The sequence below is a fragment of the Vipera ursinii genome (assembly GCF_947247035.1).
Source record: "Vipera ursinii genome assembly, chromosome: 2".
NCBI classification, from domain to species: Eukaryota; Metazoa; Chordata; class Lepidosauria; order Squamata; family Viperidae; genus Vipera; species Vipera ursinii.
In genome coordinates this window covers 193,855,068-193,874,678 of record NC_139513.1, presented here as the reverse complement: position 1 = coordinate 193,874,678, position 19,611 = coordinate 193,855,068, and the positions used below count along the sequence as shown (strand labels likewise).

The 19,611-nt window shown below is 42.0% G+C and overlaps 1 protein-coding gene across 1 annotated transcript in view; it reads right to left on the bottom strand.

Annotated features, from left to right (window-relative positions):
* IGFBP7 (insulin like growth factor binding protein 7) overlaps positions 1-19,611 on the bottom strand; it is a 27,535-nt gene extending 7,924 nt beyond the window's left edge. Inside the window, exon 1 of the mRNA XM_083352853.1 lies at positions 19,047-19,611. Coding sequence (XP_083208979.1) covers positions 19,047-19,512 — 466 coding nt within the window. The 5' untranslated portion in view covers positions 19,513-19,611. The remainder of the gene's footprint in view (positions 1-19,046) is intronic.

The following is a 19,611-nucleotide window of genomic DNA, read 5'->3' as shown; positions in this document are numbered from 1 at the left end:
TATGTACAGGTGCTTTTCAACTCTGCTGTGCAAACCAGGAAGCTGATGCAAGCCTACCTTATGGTCATACAGTGTTCATAAGTATGCAACATTTTCAAACATCAGCATCAACACCAGACACCAATAGAGAACAAGCTATACATAACTATTTTTCAAGTCCATAGTTGACTTCCCAACAGGAAGTTAAATATTAACAAAGTTTGTTTTCAGGAACTTCTGTTATGACATTCCGAAACTTACAAGGCCCATCTCAGTGCTTAAATGAAAACACAGCTTGCTCTGAAAACAACAAGCAATTACTCAGGACATTTCCCTTGCCACTACTTTTTTGTTCTGCCAAGTTTCAAAAACTAAAGCTGAGCCCAACTGTTGCTTGGGAATGGTATGTGGGAACGACCTCGAGAGACAGGAAGAAGAGATGCAGCCTAGACTACCGTCATGCAAAAGGTAACTCAGCTCACAGAAAGAAAAAGGGACTGGGAAGCATTTCAGAAGGGGCCCTTCCCTTGTGTTCTAGAGAGCAAAAGTAAAGAAAGAGAGACTTGCAAGATCCTGCTACTGTAGCCTTACAATAAAGGTGCTCTTGGTACTTATGGATTGGGCTTCTTGTCAGGATTCCTTCAAAGGGCTGACCTATTCTCTCCATAAAACTTCAGCTTAAAGATATAAAAAGCTGTTTTGGCTTTGTCTCTAGTGCTGTAGCTGATAGCCAAAGACCTTTATTTGTTTAACAAATTTATGTAGCTACCCAAGTACCAAAAGGAACTCTAGATGACAAACAAAATAAAAGCATAATGAAATTTAAAAACAAACATTTAAAACAAAATATGCTGAGGCCCTGCTAAAATCTCCCATCCATCCATCCGTTATCCCATGCCAACTCTACCATTATCCTAACCCCAATGCCTAGGGCAGGGGTAGGCAACCTCGGCTCTTTTATGACTCGTGGACTTCAACTCCCAGAATTCCTGAGCCAGCATGGCTAAGCATGGAAACCTCTCCCTTTCCCCTCAGCATGGCTGGCTCAGGAATTCTGGGAGTTGAAGTCCACGAGTCATAAAAGAGCTGAGGTTGCCTACCCCTGGCCTAGGGGAAAAGCCAGGTGAATAGGAGTTAGGGCCATTGCTTCTCTATCTCTGGAGGAGGCTGTTCCACAATGCAGGCACTATAACAGAGTAAGCATGCTTCTGAGGCAACACCCGGTGACACTGCTTCACCAAGAGAATCCAGACCGAGCCCACCCTACCATATCCAGCAGGAATAGGCAGAAACTACTGGAAACAGGCAGTCCTGTAAGTAATCTGGAAGTAATAGCCAGGCTTACTGACTGCACAATGCCCAATCTGTTCCCAAACCGTGAAAAGAAATCTATTGCATTTCTTGCTTAAGAAGCACCTCAGCAACAGAATCGAGACAGCAAAAAGGAATGGCTGTTTCCTATTTCTAAGCACTACTGTATTGTGCCTTTGATAGAACCTGCAGTATACTTCCCTCTTCTAAATTTGTAGTATGCTTTAGGGAGATTGATATTCAGAGACCTCTACCAACATTCCTGTATAAAATCAAGGTTTATGCAGTATGAGACGAGCTGCTGTTCTTGAGATTGTTGGCTAGAATTACTAGATTTTTCTTTGGCTTCGCTGAAGTTGCATAGCTGTGACCTTTTGTTCTATTCTGCTCTGATCTCCTTCAGCACTGGCGAAAAAATATCCCTGGGGTATGTTATTACCATGGGAAGAGACAGACCTTCCCACTCAAAGCTTCCACAGTTTTCAGCATAGGATAAAGTGCTCACAACAGAAAACATCCAAATATCATGAGTCAGATGGTTCTATTTATGAGAGAGAGGCGCTTTTCATGAAAGAAATGTGACCTAGTTCTGAGCTTTTTGTCTAATGTGACCACTTGGTATACATCTTAGCAGTACTTTTTTTGTAAAAGAAAAAGGTGCCGGAACTCACACAAGTCATACAACCCGCCTTGCCTACCCTACAAGGTTCCATCCAAAAAAGGTGCCGGAACTCCATTCTGAGCATTCTATGAAAAAAAAGCCCTGCATCTTAGAAGAAACTGCTAATAGTGACATGTACTCAGTCAGGGGGTTTAGGATGTTTAGGCATGGACCTTTGGCCATGCCTCCTTCACCCCCTGCCACCAGTCTCAACCCACTTACAAGCAGCTTTCCTCCTCTGCTGGCCACCCCCCCGGCACTTCTCCATGGCCAACGGGCCCCTGGCCCTTCGTCTCTGCCCATTGACCCAGACACTGTTTGGCCGGCCTTTGGCTGCATGGGATAAATAGGCCCCAGCCAATCGGGTGGCAGGCAGAAGCAATGGTGATGTGGGGGCAGCATGCGATTGGCTACGGGCGATCAGAGGGGTTGTGGCGGGGGCAGCATTGTACGCAAGTTTTTTTTTTTAAAAAAGTACTGCAGCTGCTCTGCAAGATTGGGGCCTTGCAGATCCTTCACCAGGACCAGAGGGAGGGTTCGTGGCTGCAGGAGTAGCAGCCGCCAGGGCCACTTGGGGGGGGGGAAGCCAGGTGAGATTGTGTTCGGGGGGGGCCAGGAAGGGAGGGAAGGCCCCCTCAAGGGGGCTTCAGAAAGACAGCTTGGCTCGCAACTCAGTCAGCTCCAACAAAAGAGGGGAGGAGGAGCAAGGCTGGTGTGGCTTCTGGCATTGCAGGGGGGGGCTGGGGGGGGTAGTGGCAGGCTAACGGCAAGGCCAGCACCACTTCTGATGTTGCAGGGAGAGCCAGGGGCATGCACAGGTGAAGGGCAAGGCCATTGCGGTGGGGGGGGTGGAGAGAGGCACCAAAGGCCTGGGTCAAACAGTGTCTGGGTAAATGGGCAGGGACGAAGGGCCAGGGGTGGAAAGCCAGGGGCTGTGGAGAAGTGCCAGGGGAGTGCCAACGAAGGAGGAAAGCTGGCTGTAAATGGGCTGAGATAGGTGGGCAGGGGGTGAAGTAGGTGCAGCCAAGGCTCCGTGCCTAAACGTCCCATTCCGCAGTCAGATTATCCTCAAAAAGAAAGTGTGATTGATGTAGGCAGGACTGGATGAAAACCATCTCATGCTCAAAAAAATAAAATAAAATGGCATCCCTCTCCCTATTTAAAAAGTCTAATGAAAAGCTGAATCTTCTACAGTATCCATTTACATTTTACTCTCTGGTAGAATTTAGTCCCAAGGGCTTCTGGTCCAGATACATTGTGTGTATAATTATTTAGGGAAGACTATGTTGTAAAAATAGCTTACGTTTCTCAAGAACTCAAAATGATTTACAAATAATACCACAAAGCAGCACAAAGCCCCATTTTAGCTCCCAGCAATTCTGTTAAGAAGAACCTCAATGAGAAAGAAAGTCCATTAGAAATTCTTGGCCTGAAGGAATTCTTAGAAATCCTGTCAGTTAAAGTCTAGTTCTGAAGATTTTGGACACAAAAGAAATCTAAAAGCATCATATATATGTGGGGAAAGGGTTGTGGCATAAGTTGTTCTTCTTTTGCCATATCTCTAAAAGTCTTGATTTGGGGGGAACTAGATGACATATTAGTGAATGTTGAATACTATACTTTTAATGCTATTTAATTTAAATGCAATTCAACCCCCAAGATATTTGAAATATTTTTAGTAATTGGGGACAGCTCTTTATTCCTTCTATAATCAGAAGAAAGCCTATGATCTACAGCCTTCCCAAGGCGGAAAGGAATTCAGACCTGCTGGGATCTCTCTGGGAAATTAAAATATGCATAGTTCTCAGGACTTTTGTATGATGAACATTATACCCATTTCCCCCTGAGAGCTGTTATATTCCTATAGTAAGCATTTCGGCCACTGGTCCTTAGGCAGTATATGTTTAATGGTGAAATTAGTCTATTGTTAAACTGGGTCTACTGTAACTCTGGTTTCCAAATAGATTATTATTTCTTAAGCTTTTCAACACCAAGAAGCATCAAGCACATTCTTCCTCTTGCCCCTTATGAGGACATTAAATGATTGTTTCTTTCATAAAAATTATGCATCATTAACACTTTACTACGAACTATGCATGATTCATTTGATAATGGAAGCCCTGTAGTCATTACAACATTCTTCCTGGTTGGTTACCTGCTCTTGGTTGTAGCGAGTGTTGAAAATCTACTTTTCATGGGGAAAACCATTAAAAGCCTTCACGGAACAATGTCAAGGTGTTTGGGGAGCTCTAATGCTGAGTGGAACATCGTTTCAGAAACATGCTGATAGACAAAGTGCCCACTCTCATTCCTACTCAGACGGTCCAAAGATGTCCCAATAATTATTTTAAAGAACACATTTTCATATTGTTGCTTTCATCTCATCCGTAGCCAGAAGCAAGGCACCTTAAGGTCATCTGGAGCTTTCTGTTATTGATGCAGACAAAGAAGACAACATCTTGAAAGCTTGACAAAGATTCATTCCCCCTCCACCCACCCAGACACTTATACATAGAGAATCAAGGTAGGGGGGTCTTGACTTTTTTTCTTACTCCCTCCTCCCTTCCAGGACTAAGCTGGTGTCAGCCTTAGATAAGAAGCACAGAACAGGAGTACCAGCTTTATATTTTTTTGTACATTTACATTAACAGAGTCTTGCAACTCTGAAAGTTTATCTCTCTCCTCTTGCCTTTTCAGTCAAAGAAGCTAAGAAGGGTTCCTTCTGAGATGTTTGCCATACTCCCATTCCTCCCACAGGCCTCTAATCGGAATGTTGTCTACTCTGTAGCTCTTCTGTCTCTCAAAGTCATTCCCACATACTGCTGGTGTTTACCCAATAGTGGCTGAATTCCTTCCTCAAGGCCATCTGCATAGATGTCTACAGTTTGTGATGATGGAATCAGGGCTTGGTTAGCCCCTTTAGACTTCTGTGATTATGCACCCTCCCACCATCTCACTGGGCACTCTCTTCTGTGATTATGCTCGCTTGGGCTAGACTAGGGCATGGGTAGGCAATCTTGGCTCTTTTTTGACTCGTGGACTTCAACTCCCAGAATTCCTGAGCCAGCAAAGCTGGCTCAGGAATTCTGGAAGCTGAAGTCCACGAGTCATAAAAGAGCCAATGTTGCCTACCCCTGGGCTAGGGGAAGGATGGGTCTCTAGGCTTCTTTGGAGGCATCTGCTCACCTAACGTCTGATCAGTGCTTTCCATGTTCTTGTTGAGTATTTATACAGCTACTTCTAAAGAGAAAAAGAACTGTTAGAAGCTGTTCCCTTGAAGTTTGGGAAATTTGTGCTTTCTGCTGTGAGGAAAGGCATTTTGTCAGTGATGCTGTTCTCATGGCTTGGGCTGTGCCACATGAATAAAAAGAAAGGTACTGGGGCTGGCAAAACTCAGTCCTGGGATTGCTACAGAAGAGAAGCAGCGAGCCTCAAAACTCTAGCAACCTTTTTCAAAAAAATGTGGTTCTTGCTTCCATTTTGAGAGGTTCATTAAAATGAGGCAGTGACTGATAAATGTCAGTGTGGTGGCTTCCAAGGTCAGAGGACTCTGGAAGTGCATCCACACAAGGAAGGAAGGAAGGAAGGGAGGGAGGGAGGGTGGGTTCACTGTTATTTGAAGTACTCTGGCAGAAAGCAGGAAAGTGCTGGCTGTGCTCTACTTCCATGTCTCCGGCAATCAGCAATGGTGTCTTGCCCAGCTTAGAAGAACATCAATCTGCCAGAACATTCTTTGATATCAGATGAGCTCAGGATCTCTTGGCTTTTTGCAAAGCTGTTAAGACGTGCTTTTTTCAGCAGGTCTTTGGAGTTTATGTTCTATATGCAACATAGTCCTTGGTGTTGGGGATTTTGTTGTTGAATCTTATTTTTACCTAATTATTGAGTGGTGGTTTTGTAAGCTGCAAAGAATCAGATATGAGTGAGGAAGGAATGAAATAAAATAATCTGTCCCACACCGAAGTTGTAAAAACAACATTCCTGGCCGGCTTCATTATTGAGGCAGAATGGACTGAAGAGTCAGAGTTATTACTTTAGGCAGCTAACTTTTCTGCTGACTCAAGGACTGGAGAAATGTCTGTTAACACAACCATGAAAAAGACCTTTGATGTGCTGTAGGGCACATCTAGGCAAAGAAATATATGCAATAACAATACCAATAGCAATACCAACCTTGGAAGGATGGAAGGCTGAGTCAACTTTGAGCCGGTTGGGATTGAACTGCAGGCTGTGGACAAAGTTAGCATGCAATACTGCATTCTAACCACTGTGCCATCACGGCTTCTACATACAACCACTAAACTTTTATTTTCGTTGTTAATATATTATTTGCTTTTTGATGCGCCTCCTCCTGATTAAAAACTTTAGAGGATTCTCTCTCTTATCTTTTGGTCTTACAATCTCTTCTTAGAAAGAAGTAGATTTTCACTGCATAAATTATGCTGGAGAAGGTGGCGTTAATTTTTCAGGCATTCATTTCAACTCTGGTTGTAAGTTATAATGAAACATTTCTGCATTCAATGCCTCTTTTGGTTAAATAAAGTTACAGTACTACAGGCAGTCCTATGTTAAACAGCATATGAATGTTTTCTTTTTTCTTTTTTTTTCTTTTTGAGAAATTAACAAAATGTGTATCTTTCTTCTTTAATTGTCTTAATATTGATAAGAAGGATTTGCTTTGTACTAAAAAGCAGAGATGAGAAATATAAAAAGAATACTGTTCCTTCTTCTTAGCTTTTTTACATTTTCAATAAAATACTTATTCATTAGGTTTTCCTCCTGCCTTAATTTAAGGGAGGCTCAGCCAATCTCAATGTATACATGGTTGTACTTTGACAATAAAGGTACATTCATTCATTCATTCATTAAGGGACACGGTGGCTTGGTGGCTAGGATGCCGAGTCTTAGAGTACTAAAGAGCTATAGGTCTGTAGTTCGAGACCTGAGTGTGCCAGAAGGAATCAGCTCCCGTCACTTGCCCCAGTTCCTGCCAACCTAGCAGTTTGAAAGCATGCAAATGCAAGTAGATGAATAGGTACCACATATAAGCATGTGGGAAAGTAACAGCATTCCGTGTTTTGCCATATGCCTTGTGCTGCAGCATGATATTGTGCCAGCCATATGACTGCAGAAACATCTCCAGACAACACTGGCTCTTTGGCTTAAGAAATGGAGATGAGCACCACCCCCTAAAGTCAGTCATGACTAGCAGGGATTAAACCTGCGGGGAAACCTTTACCTTCACCTTGATTATTTTAGAAGTAACTCAATACAGTAAATATACCTAATATTCCTTTTCCTCTACTTCAGGGGTGTCAAACTCAATTTCATTGAGGGCCGCATCAGCATTGCGGTTGCCCTCAGGGGGCCAGGTGGGTGTGGCCTGGGTGGGCGTGGCCTACTGGGTGGGCGTGTCTAGAGTGCATATGGCCTACTGGATGGGCATGTCCAGCTCTACATCATTCGCATCAAGGGTGCCTATAGGGGCCTGGGCAGGAGAGGGACAGATCTGAAGGTCTCTGGCAGAAGGAGGGTCTCTGGGCCAAAGTCAAGGCAGAGGGGGCTATTCCCTCACTGTTTCCAGGATGGCTTCTTGGGCCGCATGAAACCACTTCGCGGGCCGAATCCGGCCCCCGGGCCTTGTGTTTGACATGTCTGCTCTATTTCCTCCTCCTCCTTTCCCTAAAACAATGACCTAGGTTGGACTGAGAGAGACTAACTGGCTGGAAGTCACCCAGTTGGCTTTCACAACTAAGCCAATAGTAGTACTTATGATCTCCTGTTTCCAGGTTGGCACCTTAACAACAACCCCAAACAGGTTGTCAATAATAAGAAAATAAAAAGAAAAATTAAATATAATGAACAGGGAGTCACTCACAATTACCCTATGCCTTATTCAGGTAAAATTAGCTTTTCAAGTAGGAGTCTTGAGAGAATGTAACTGAATACATTCATCTGGAGTTCTCCATACCAAAACTTTGGACCTAAGAGAACCAAGCATGGATCTTGATAGCTCTGCTAGATAATAAAGGCAAAGTGGGGAAAAAAGACGCTTTTCTGCAATGGACAAGTGAACAGAGTCACAGAAGAGTCATCATTAATGCCAGAGAATATGTTCACCTTTCAGGTGTCCTGTACAGTAGAAGAACAACTAATGAATGACACAGAACAGTGTAGGCTTTTACAGTTATGGCTCTGAGCAGAACACAACAGGATGCAAATGCTCCACTAACATCCTGCTGCTTGTGGAATTGTTCCATAAGTGTCATTTCCTATCCCATGAGGACGACAATCACGCTTTTAATACTTGGAAAAATAGCCCCAAATAACCATATTTTCCCCTTTGGAATGCTTTCATAATGATGCAAGAAGATATTTAATTCCAACCAGCAGCATATCATAGTGTGTTGGATCCAAATTTTGTATGTTTGCATGAAGCAGTTTTCCTTGAAGAATTTTAAAACTGCAGCGTGATTCCCAGGAAGAGATCTTAATTTCTGATTAAGACCTTAACTATACCCTAATGGGTTTATGATTCAATATATATGGGAATGTGCAGTAATTTTATTTTACTAAGTCAAAATTCTGCTGTTCTGCCAAATTTCAGTAGTATGCTGGGTTGATGGACCACAGGCAGAGTGTCAACTTCTTAGAGCCCAGGTCTGGCTTCAGCTACTAGAAGTCTTTCCATCTCTACAATTTATCTGTCCATGCCTTGTATTCAAAACACACCTAAAATTCTTTTGCTCAGTCAGTCTTAAAGCAAACTTGTCAATTTGATATCAACTGCTACGCTGACTGCAGTAATACCCCTACTGCCTATCGTTATAAAATAAAATGTGCTGCTGCTATGATTGTTAATTGAAGCCCAAGATTAGCACTAATATACAGTGGATCTGGAACTTTTATGACTAGACTTAAAAATAGGCTTAATGGATATACACTTACTAGTCCTGTGAGATGATTACTGGAAAGTAGTTGGAGGAAATTGTCCTCTCTAATGCAGATAAAAACAAAAGTGGTTTCCCCAATCCATGTTCATCCAGACATACTGGATTGCAGTTCCCATGACTGCTCTATTGGCCATGTCAGCTAGGAATGAGGGTTTCTTTCGGTTAACCGATCCAGAAGTGAATTCTTTTGAATGCTTGATGAAGCTTTACTGAAAAGCATGTAAACAATAATTTTTATAATTCAAAGGACAAACATGTTGAACAAACTTCTGCAGCTGGCACTGACTCCATTCAGAAATTCAACTGTTGTGACTGAAAATTATCTGCAGGTTCTAGTAAACTTTCAGGAATGATGCAAAACCTTTGACAACACACTTCTGGCTTTGTAGTCAGAAAAACTGTCCCCAACGTACAAGTTATTTTGCTTTCTTCATCCCTCAACTATTTGTGGGAAGTCTTTACTGTTTTTATTCCAAAAACATACCCCCTTCCATGGCTCACAAACTATCAGGCTTTCTGGAAAGAAAGCAACAAGATTAAAGAGATTTGTTATTAAAGAGAATAAGTTACAGCATCTGGGAAGCTAATGAATTTGAACGCCCCCTCAAATCAGGCCAGCAAATGGATCTCCTGAGGAGGTCTCTCTGGATTCGATTATCATAATTTGCAAGAAAACAATGTCAGATTGTTTTCTTAGACATATTTTTACAGAGTATAAATGTTTGGTCCCTATGCAAATGCACCATGGATTTAAAGAATGGAAAAAAGCAACCCGATAAACCAAGAAGCTTGTGAAGTCAGCATAATCCAAACCCTGATTCAGCAAAGGTCACTGAACACATCTAAAGAGTGGTGATGCTTAGAGGATTATTAAACATAACAATGTAATAATAAATTAGAGAGTAGAGGGGAATCTTTATAAGTTGCACATTTTTTCCTTTTCTTCCATTACAGCAAGTATTATTGAGAGTTATGAAAAAACTACCCAACACTTTTTTTAGCTTAGTAACGTATTAGTAATTAGCAATGGAGAGGGTTACTCATTCCATAGCCTAGTGTCCTACTGCTTCATACATTTACGTGCTCCATGTTGCATTGGGAACTGGTACACAGCTGGGAGCAAGTAGGAAAACAAACAACATAACAGCATGATTTGGTGTCAGGAAAAAAAACAGCGTGAGCAACTGTTTTCAGAGGCAACCTTCTACATATCCCCATTTCTACTTCCAATCTTATTTTACAACACAGATGGGCAACCTACTTTGTTTTCTAATAGCATTATTCAGGTGTGCAACCTAAGGCTAGTTACCCAGGCAGAAGGTAACACAGACCAAGGTTAATGACTAAAGTTCTCAGTATTTGTGCAACTCAACAATTTGTATACAGAGCCAGGGTCATTCTCTCAAGAATCCCCAAAAGCATTTTTAGCAATATGTAAAAACTAAATTATTACTACAGTCAGGCAATGGGCTAATGCAAAAACTGTTGTTGATACACTGTAGATCAAATAGAGATCTACTTGTATTGCAGTAAAGAATCAAACTGGGAAGGAGTAAGGGCATGGGGAACTAGGGGAAGCCACCAAGAGTGAAAAAGTTTAGAAATGTTTTTAGACCAAGGAATGCTGCTGGCCTCTAAAATACCTCTATGCAAAAGGTTTTTTCCATCAGAATGTCAAGTCACATCCTGTGGCAGTTGTGGGTTCCTAGTGCTTTGTTCTCCCTTTTCTTCTACAGACACACACATGGAATAGTAAGTGGATGGGCTTCTCCTCCCCGCCCCCAACCTGGCACTCTGCAATGTGGCATTGGAGTATTACCATTCTCATTGTTTGGTGCCCTCTCTATGTCATGGTACCTTTGTGCAGTACAAAATTTGCACTCACGTGTGCAGTGGCCTCGATGACCTATCACATCCAGCGAGATTGTTGTTCCATGATAATAGCACTAGGAAGCACCAATCTGCAGTTTCTCTAGTCATCCGCTATAGAATCCATTTGTTATATAGGTAATAGATTTGCCTTTAGGACTTTCAGCTGCCCGTTTGTTGTTCCATAAATAGCTAGCTGTTACTTAACTGCTGCAGCACATCTTTCTCCTGTTGCAGTTTTCCCAGAATTCAAACCGTGTCATTCATCTCACTTGCCCAGGCAATGGAGCAGTAGAGTTTACTTTGCTCTAACTTCATTTTCTAATCTAGGGCTAAAAGAAATTGCCTGGCTCAAAGTCACTCAGCTGGCTTTGTGCCTATGGGAAGAACAGAGCTCCTTGTCTCCAAGTTTCTAACCTGGCGCCTTAACCACTTCAGTAAACTGACTCATCAAGATAGTCCTTTCTCAGATCCAATGGGCTGAAGTTAAGGCTACCATCTCTTGTGAAAGTCTGGATCTTTGCTGTTAGGTAGTGGTCCTCCAGAGTTTTGCAGCTCAGATCTGATAGCTCAGGCTGATGTTGAAGAATAGTGATTCCTTAATATCCCATAAAGCTAACATTTAGCTGGAATCCTGCCACGAAAGCATTTGAAAGCAAGTTCCCCCCTCTAATATAATGCTAGAAGGAAGGAACTGTTCCTTTCATTTTGAAATAAATCAGAGAGAAAAAAGCCAATAAATTCCCAACTAGCTTTGGATTCTTTGAAAGAAACCAAGCACTGTTTGAATGGAAGTTGGCTCATGTTATTTGCTTGGCAAGAAATGCAGAAATTGTTTGCCGTTAATTTCCTCTGGGATTTTTTCCCCCCCAGCTTCCGAGCCTATCTATAGCTCTGAGAAACAATGAAAATCTCCCATCCAAGTACTCATCAAGGGAAAAACTAAAAAAAAATCAAATTTTAGTTCTTTTGAACCATCCTCAAAAGAAAGAAAGAAAGAAAAGTAGAATGAAAATAAAAATAAACCCAGACAAAAAACAAAGGAAAGAAATCAGCAGAAACTTTGTAATGTGGGGATCGGAGGGAAAAAGAGAGGTATTTACTTTCACAGACTGACACTGCTTTGGTTGACTAATTCTGTCTTATAAATCTATCTGCATTCCACTTTAAAAACTCAAAACAAATCTCTGGAACTTAAGAGGACAACTTGTCCTGGAATTTTTAGTGCCAAAGAAAGCTAGGCCACATTTCAAAAAGCTTTGTGAAATAAGCCTAAAGACATCTGAAGGGTCTAATTTTTTTCTGCACTTTTCATGCCTCTTACACAGGATGGCTACGGATGCCAAGGACTTGTTTTTAGCTCTATCTTACTGTTAAAAGCTTCAGGAACATTATTGTAGCCTTGCAAAGAATAGTGCAATATAGAGTACTTATAACATATGGTCTAAAAGCATTTAGGCATAGAACTTTAGCAAGTTTTATAACACATGGAGTACAAATTGTATAAGATGATTCCAGCCTTAGTGCAGTAAATGTTAATTAACATTTTACAATTTAATTAAGCATGTGTCCTAGTTGGCCAGAGATCAAAATTCTACTTTCCATAGAAATACTATGCAAGTAGTATTTACTTAATAATTGCCCTGTTTAGCAACCATTTGAAGTTACGATGTGCTGAAAAAGTAATTTGATGACTCCTGCAGTATCCCCCACAGTCACGAGATTGACATTTGGGTATTTTGCAACTGGTGGGCATCCCACAGTCATATGTCTGTCATTTGCACATTTCATAGCCAGTTTTCAACAAGCAGAATCAATGGAGAAGCTAGCAGTAAAATCACAATTTGTGGTCCTGTGATGTTTTGCTTAACAACCGTGATTTTTTAATTTAATGTCCAAGGAACCCATGATGTAAGTCTGGAGCGACCAATTCTGGTTAAGTGAGGACTACCTGTGGAGTGATTACAGTAAAAAATATTAGCCAATTTTTCCCTTTGCCTGGAATATTCTATATCTTCTCAGTATTACTAAATTAATATTACTAAAAAGTATTATATGAAAGCCATCAAGGGTAGAGATCTGCGGCCCATTGTTCTAATGCACTTTGCTATAGGAATCAGTAGCTGGTGAGAATTTATGTTATGCTTCAGTAAATGATGATGATGAAGGAAACAGGGTTGAGTTTTGGGAAAAATTATGCAACATTCTAAATGAATACTTTTATGGGGGAGGCAATTATTCTATGGGTGAAAGAATACATAGACAAAAATGAAGAAAGAGATTAAAGAAAAAACAACTGGACAGTTAGAGACATATTTGGTGAGCGGTCTGCTTAAAAAGCAGTCTATTTCTATTACATGGTTTATGCATAAATCTATTTTATGTGCATGATTGATTTGACAGTTTATGGGGAGACAGAATCTAATGTATACAAGGTTGATGACAAGGATTAGCTATTATTTGGTAATGTCAAGTCTCTGCATGAAAGCATAATCTTGTTTTCTAAAAATGCTTTTTAAATATATATGTATGTATGTATGTATGTATGTATATGTATATATATATAACTGACAATCAGTTCTCTTTGTTTGACTTTAGAGCAGAGGTCCCCAACCTTTTGGGCACCAGGGACTGGTTCTGTGGAAGGAGTTTTTTCCGTGGACCGGAGGGAGTGTAGTTTTGTGTGCTACCTTCATCTTGCGGATGGGGCTTTGATTGCTTGTGCGGACCAGTTGCTGGCATGCCACGGCCGGTACCGATCCACGGACTGGGGGTTGGGGACCCCTGCTTTAGAGAACCTCCCTCAGTTTCTCCTCAGGACAGATTTACCAAAACTCCATTATCACCAACTGATGCATCAGGTGAAACTACATCTGCAGGGCACGTTTTTCTAGACAAAGATATTTTAATTTCTTAAAAAAAATCTCTGGTTAAAGAGAGGGATTTAAATTGCTTTATTTCAGAACGGTTGTCAAATTTTGTTATATAGCAACAAGGATATGCAGTCAAAAGATCATCCTTATAGCACAGGGAAACTAAATTGTATATTGGAAGCTACTGAGTATTCATTAAGAGAAAGAAAATGTCCTTTTTTATCTCCAACTGTACTGTAAATATTTCTTTGTATCAATGTTGGTGAGGTTATATAGCCACATTAGCCAGATATAGTAATAATTATTTATGGTGGGACTAATATTGGCTACTTTAAACTTTCTGAAATAGTTCAGTAAACTCAAGAAAGCAGTTACCATATTTATTACAAAGTTTTTAAATCACCTGGAAGCTCACCACAATCTTGATTTATGGGAGTTCTTACTACGCATGATCAGACAGACCTGATTGTTACCCTTATATTTCATCTATTCAACTTTGATATATGGAAATGATAATAAGTTTGGAAACTTGATTCTGCTATCTCCTCAAGCCTTAAAGCCCTATTCACCAACAATGACTTGGTGTTCCTCAAATAATTCATCACAAGTACAAGATTTCCTGTTTAGAATATTCTTGAGTTAAACCACTGACAACATTTGCAAATATTCTATCTTACTGTAGGGTCTGGAGGTCATCTGAGGCTCATCTAAGTATTTTACTTCTTTGGAATTTTTTCTTTGGCAAGATTAAAGCATATCTCAAGCCTGTGTGGTCCTGTCTTCCCATTTCCTTTTCTTTTCAGACTCAACATAATATAGATAGAACAACCAATACATCCTTTTATTTAATTCTGGTATCTTCTGAAAAAGCTCTGACTTCATTCTCAACAACTATTATAGTTTCCCCTGAAAATGTTAGATGAGGTCCACTCTCAGCAGTGGAGGTTTACAAGCTAACTCTGTGCCTGTCACTCTCTCTCTCAGTCTAATCCAACTCATAGGATTGTTGTGGGGAAAAATTGGAGGAAGGCATGTTATGCATTTTGCGCCTTAAGCTCTTGGTGGATATAAATTAATAAATATAATTAATAAATTAAACACACCTGAGCACTGAAAAAATGAGATCTCTTCAAAAGCATATAGTGTATTATGGATAGGAGAGAACCTCAGGCATATGCCAAGTTTAGTGAGTACTTTTGTATTTTTGTAAGACTGATTTTATCCAAATGCAAACTGCAAGCATATTATAGAAAGCAAGGCTGCATATTTCAATGATTTTTAAAAACCTTCACCACATTTAGCACCCGGTTTTGCCATGCCTACATTGATAAAATTTTATTCTAGTTACAATAACATTTAGTCAAAATACAAGGGAACAGCGCTAAATGGTATTCAACACGACCAAGAAACAATACCAGGCATAAACACAATCTTAATGTATTCAGCCTAGTACAGGAGTCGGCAACCTTAAACACTCAAAGAGCCACTTGGACCCGTTTCCCAGAGGGAAAAAAAAACACTGGGAGCCGCAAAACTTGTGTGCGTGCACGTGCGCAAGCGAGGGGAGGAGCTTGATTGAAGAGTTTAATTAAAAAGAAACAGAGGCTGCTGTGCATGAGTTCTCTCTCTCCCCCTCCCTTCCTCTCCCTCTCCTTCTCTCCCTCCCCTTCTCCCTTTCTCCAATCTTCTGCTCACCTGGCAAGCTGTTCTCGGACAAGCTGACATACATTCTTATTAGGCTGGCTCTCCTGCCCTGCTTTCTGCTGCTTCCTGCTTCCTGTGGAGACGCAGCAAAGGCAGGAGCCCCACCCAATAAGCTTGTCAGCTTCTTGCAGAACAGTGTGAAGCCACTCTCTTTTTTACACACACACACACACACACACACACACACACACACACACAGAGCGGACGATGACTGGGAGCCACAGGAGAAGGCTGAAAGAGCCGCATGCAGCTCCAGAGTCACGGGTTCCTGACCCGTGGCCTAGTGTTACAATAACAAAGCACTCATTTGATATGTGGCGTTTGGGTGCAGCTCTCATGTCTAAGATGAGATTCTGCCCTGTGAACCGCCCTGAGTCCTCAGGGAGAAGGGCGGTATATAAATATTATTAAATTAAATTAAATTAAATCAAGACATTTGCACTATGCTTAAAAGACAGCCTGAGCCTAACCATAAACTATTGCTTCTGTTTATACTGAGTTATTAAAGATAACTTTTTAGCTAGCCCTTCTTTCAATATTAAAAAGCTTTTAATATTGACCAATTAATTAGTAGATGCAATTTTATTTCAGTTTAATTAAAAACAAATGAATTAACTATTTTTGAACAAGTGACTAGTATTCCCTATGACACTCCATGGAAGTAAAAGTTGGGATTTTGAAGAAGCAGGATAGGAGGAGAATTGATATTTTAGAAGTTTGGTGTGGGAGAAGACTCATGAGAATACCATGGAAGGCCAAGAAATAAATGGATCAACCAACAAATCAACCCACATTTCTCATTGCAGGCACAAATGACGAATCTCAGATTATCCTTTGGACTTTATGCAAAGACTTTGCTCTCTGGAGAAGGTTCTAATGCTTGGAAAAGAGGAAGGAAAGATGAGTATAATTAGCTGCAAAATGGATGGGCTCACTTACAGTGCTGATGGGTGCGCTGTTGGAAGACCTGAAGAACCAGGTTGTGGATAGATCATGATGGAGAAAATCCATCTGCTCTATGTGGTTGCTAAGATTGATTTTGTGCCATCAAGTTGATATCAGTTATAAAAACTTTAATACTTTTAAGTTCAGTGACGTATTTCCAATGTTTTCTTAAAGTCACAGCGTGACAAGAAATTTAGTTATTTTTTTAACAACGAAAGCTTTGTATTTTGATTCATCCTAGTTTTCCTTCCTGAGTAAAACATGCAGAGGATGGTTCATGAGGTAAACCAGGGCTTTTCAACCTTTTCACCCATTGTACCACTTTTAGGCTATGGCAACATCCGAGTACCACCAGTCACCCAGCAAGGTGTCAAAAACTTGATGACCAAAAACAAAAAGGAAAAAAGTGATGAAGTACAGGTAGTCCTCAACTTAAAACAGTTCGCTGTTTTAAGTTACAATGGCACTGAAAAAGTGCCCCCCAAGCCACAGCCGAGCAAGACACCTGCCTGCCCGCCCGGTGGCGCTCTTCCTCCTGTCCAAGGTTTTCATTGTTGTGAGCATTTCTTTTGAGGATTGGCAGTGGGGGTGGGGTGGGGTGTTTGGTTTTTATTCCCCCCATCTGCTGGGTGGTTGCATCAGGTTTTGGTCATGTCACATGACCCTGGGACACTGTGACCGTCATAAATATGAATCAGTTGCCAAACATCTGAATGTAAATCACAAGACCCTGGAGATGCTGCAACATTCCAGCTGATCGGTGCTTCTTCTGGGCTCAGAAGCGCCAGGATCAGCGCCGAGCTCCAGCTGAAGCCTGGCGCTGATCCTGGCGCTTCTGCTGAGCCCTGACAGCCCTGCAGCTCCAGCCGTCTCTTGCTCAGACTTGTGCGGTGCTGCCACCAGTTCAGCTCATTCCCCTCCCCCGCTACCAGTTTTCTAGGATGGTCGCGTACCATCTGCCAGGTGCCAATGTACCACAGGTGGTACCCATACCACTGGTTGAAAAGCCCAGAGGTAAACAACTGAAAAATCTCTCTGTAAGTCAGGACAGTGATTCCCAACGTGAGTCCACAGAGGTTTATGGAGTGCCACCAGGTGGTTTTCTGTCTCCTTTCAGTCAGAAGGTCATGCTACAACCATAATCATTACTTTAATTCCCAAAATTGGGAATTTTCATGCTCTTAAAGACAAAATAGATGGATTTTCTTTAATTGAGTGCTCCTTGCATCTTCCAAACTTTTATTTAAACTGCCACATTGTTTGAGAAACATTGTGTTATGATCTAACTTGGAATGCCTTTTTGTACTGTAGATAATAAAGGATCAGGCAGGCTTGATAAAACACTCAATCTTCCACTCCTACATTAACATTCCTGGCATGCGAGGCAAAGGTGGGGAAAAAGACATTTGCTGGATGAGCAAAAAAAAACAACCAGGAATAAAGCAAATGAGGCACAAAAAGGTTGAGAATGATGCATCTTGAAAATATATTAGCAAGTGATTTTTCCAAGACAAAACATACACCCACAATCTTACTAGATGTTTACCTCAGAATTGCAGTAGTTCTCATAATATGAAATTACCAAGTAGCCACACCTAATTCCTGATGATTGCACCAAAATTTGTTCTTCCCCTTCAATGAAGATCACACAATGATTTCTATTTTTTCTACCGCCATATATCTAACCCCAGAATGACCTTTCCTGAGAAATGTTCTTGAAATCTTGATGTGAAGATACTAATAAGTTTAGTAGTAAAATATTACAGTACTAAATATTACAGTTGAATTGTAATTGAATATTACATTTGGAACAAATTATTTAAAATTCAGCTGAAACTATTTGCCACAGGTAGGGCAAGAAATACAATGTAATAGCCAAAACTATACCTAGGATTCCCTTACAAATAAGTTAGGACTACAGGGATTGAAATCCCAATTTTGATTAAACTTGGTACAGATTAGCAGAAATGCAAGGAACCACTTGAGACAAATAATAAAATACCCAAATATTCTCAGTCCTAAATTAATCAATAAAAACTCACCTACGAAATGCCAGCCAAAGTTACAGTGCTCCCATCACAGAAAGCCGTAACCAGGGTTTTACTCAATATGCGAATCAAATGTAAAAGAATTAAATTTTCAGCTAAAGCTTAAATTTAATTAATTTTCCTTACCCAAACCACACATTTTTGTTAGAACACCAGAACCTGGTTTTTTTTAAAAAACAAGACTGGCAGACCCAAGTTGCCAAGTATTTCTACTATAAACTCATGTCCAGACACTATCAAACTGTTTTTTTTTACATCCTTTGTAAGGGTAAACAACTATCAGATGTTGCTTTAAAAAAAAAAGGGTTGCTATGCTTGATGTCCCAGGACAGCCTTCTTCAGAAATTACGCAATGGGCGCTGGATCCTATTTTGTGCGCTTACTCCGAAGTCAGCCCCAGCGAATTCAATGGGCTTACATCCAAGCGAAGGCGAGCGGGCCAGCATCTAGTCTACAACCCCACTTCGTGGATTCCCTAGCCCAGGGGTAGGCAACCTTGGCTCTTTTATGACTCGTGGACTTCAACTCCCAGAATTCCTGAGCCAGCATGGCTGGCTCAGGAATTCTGGGAGTTGGAGTCCACGAGTCATAAAAGAGCCAAGGTTGCCTACCCCTGCCCTAGCCGAGACCCTAAACACGACCTTGCCTCTTCCCACCTTTAATCCTTGGCGCGCAGGCGCCACCCTTTCGCGCCTCTGCCTACCTTGCTCGCAAGGCCCCTTGCTCCGCTGCTCGACGGGGCGTTCGCCCCGGCTCTTGGCGCGCAGGCTGGCCGCTCGCAGCTGGCAAATGCTGGGATAGGTGAGGCCGTCGGAGCCGCAGACCGGGTAGCGGCTCTTGCAGACGCAGACGCCGGTGGCCGCCCGGCTTTTGGCTCGGCGGCGGCACTCCAAGCCGGTGGCGCAGCGTCCCCAGACGGCGGCGACGCCGCCCGAGACTCCGCTCCCGCAGGCTTCTCCCTCGCCGCGGGCGCATCGCCAGCAGCAGCCGCAGTTGTCGCGCACCTTGCCCAGCGGGCAACCCCAGGCTGGCAGCGGCGGGCACTCGTCGGGGACGCAGGGTGGGCAACCGCCGGCCGGAGCGCCGGGCTCCTCCAGAGACGCGGCGCAGCTGAGAAGCAAAAGTAGGCAAGACGGAGCGCACCAAATAGCGCACCAAATATCCCGCATGGTTGCGAGAGGCTGGGCCGGAGGCGGCTGGGGGGTGGCGGGGACTCCTTTTCCTGGCAAGGGCTGGCGAGGGACCTTAATAGCTGGCGCAAGCTCTGC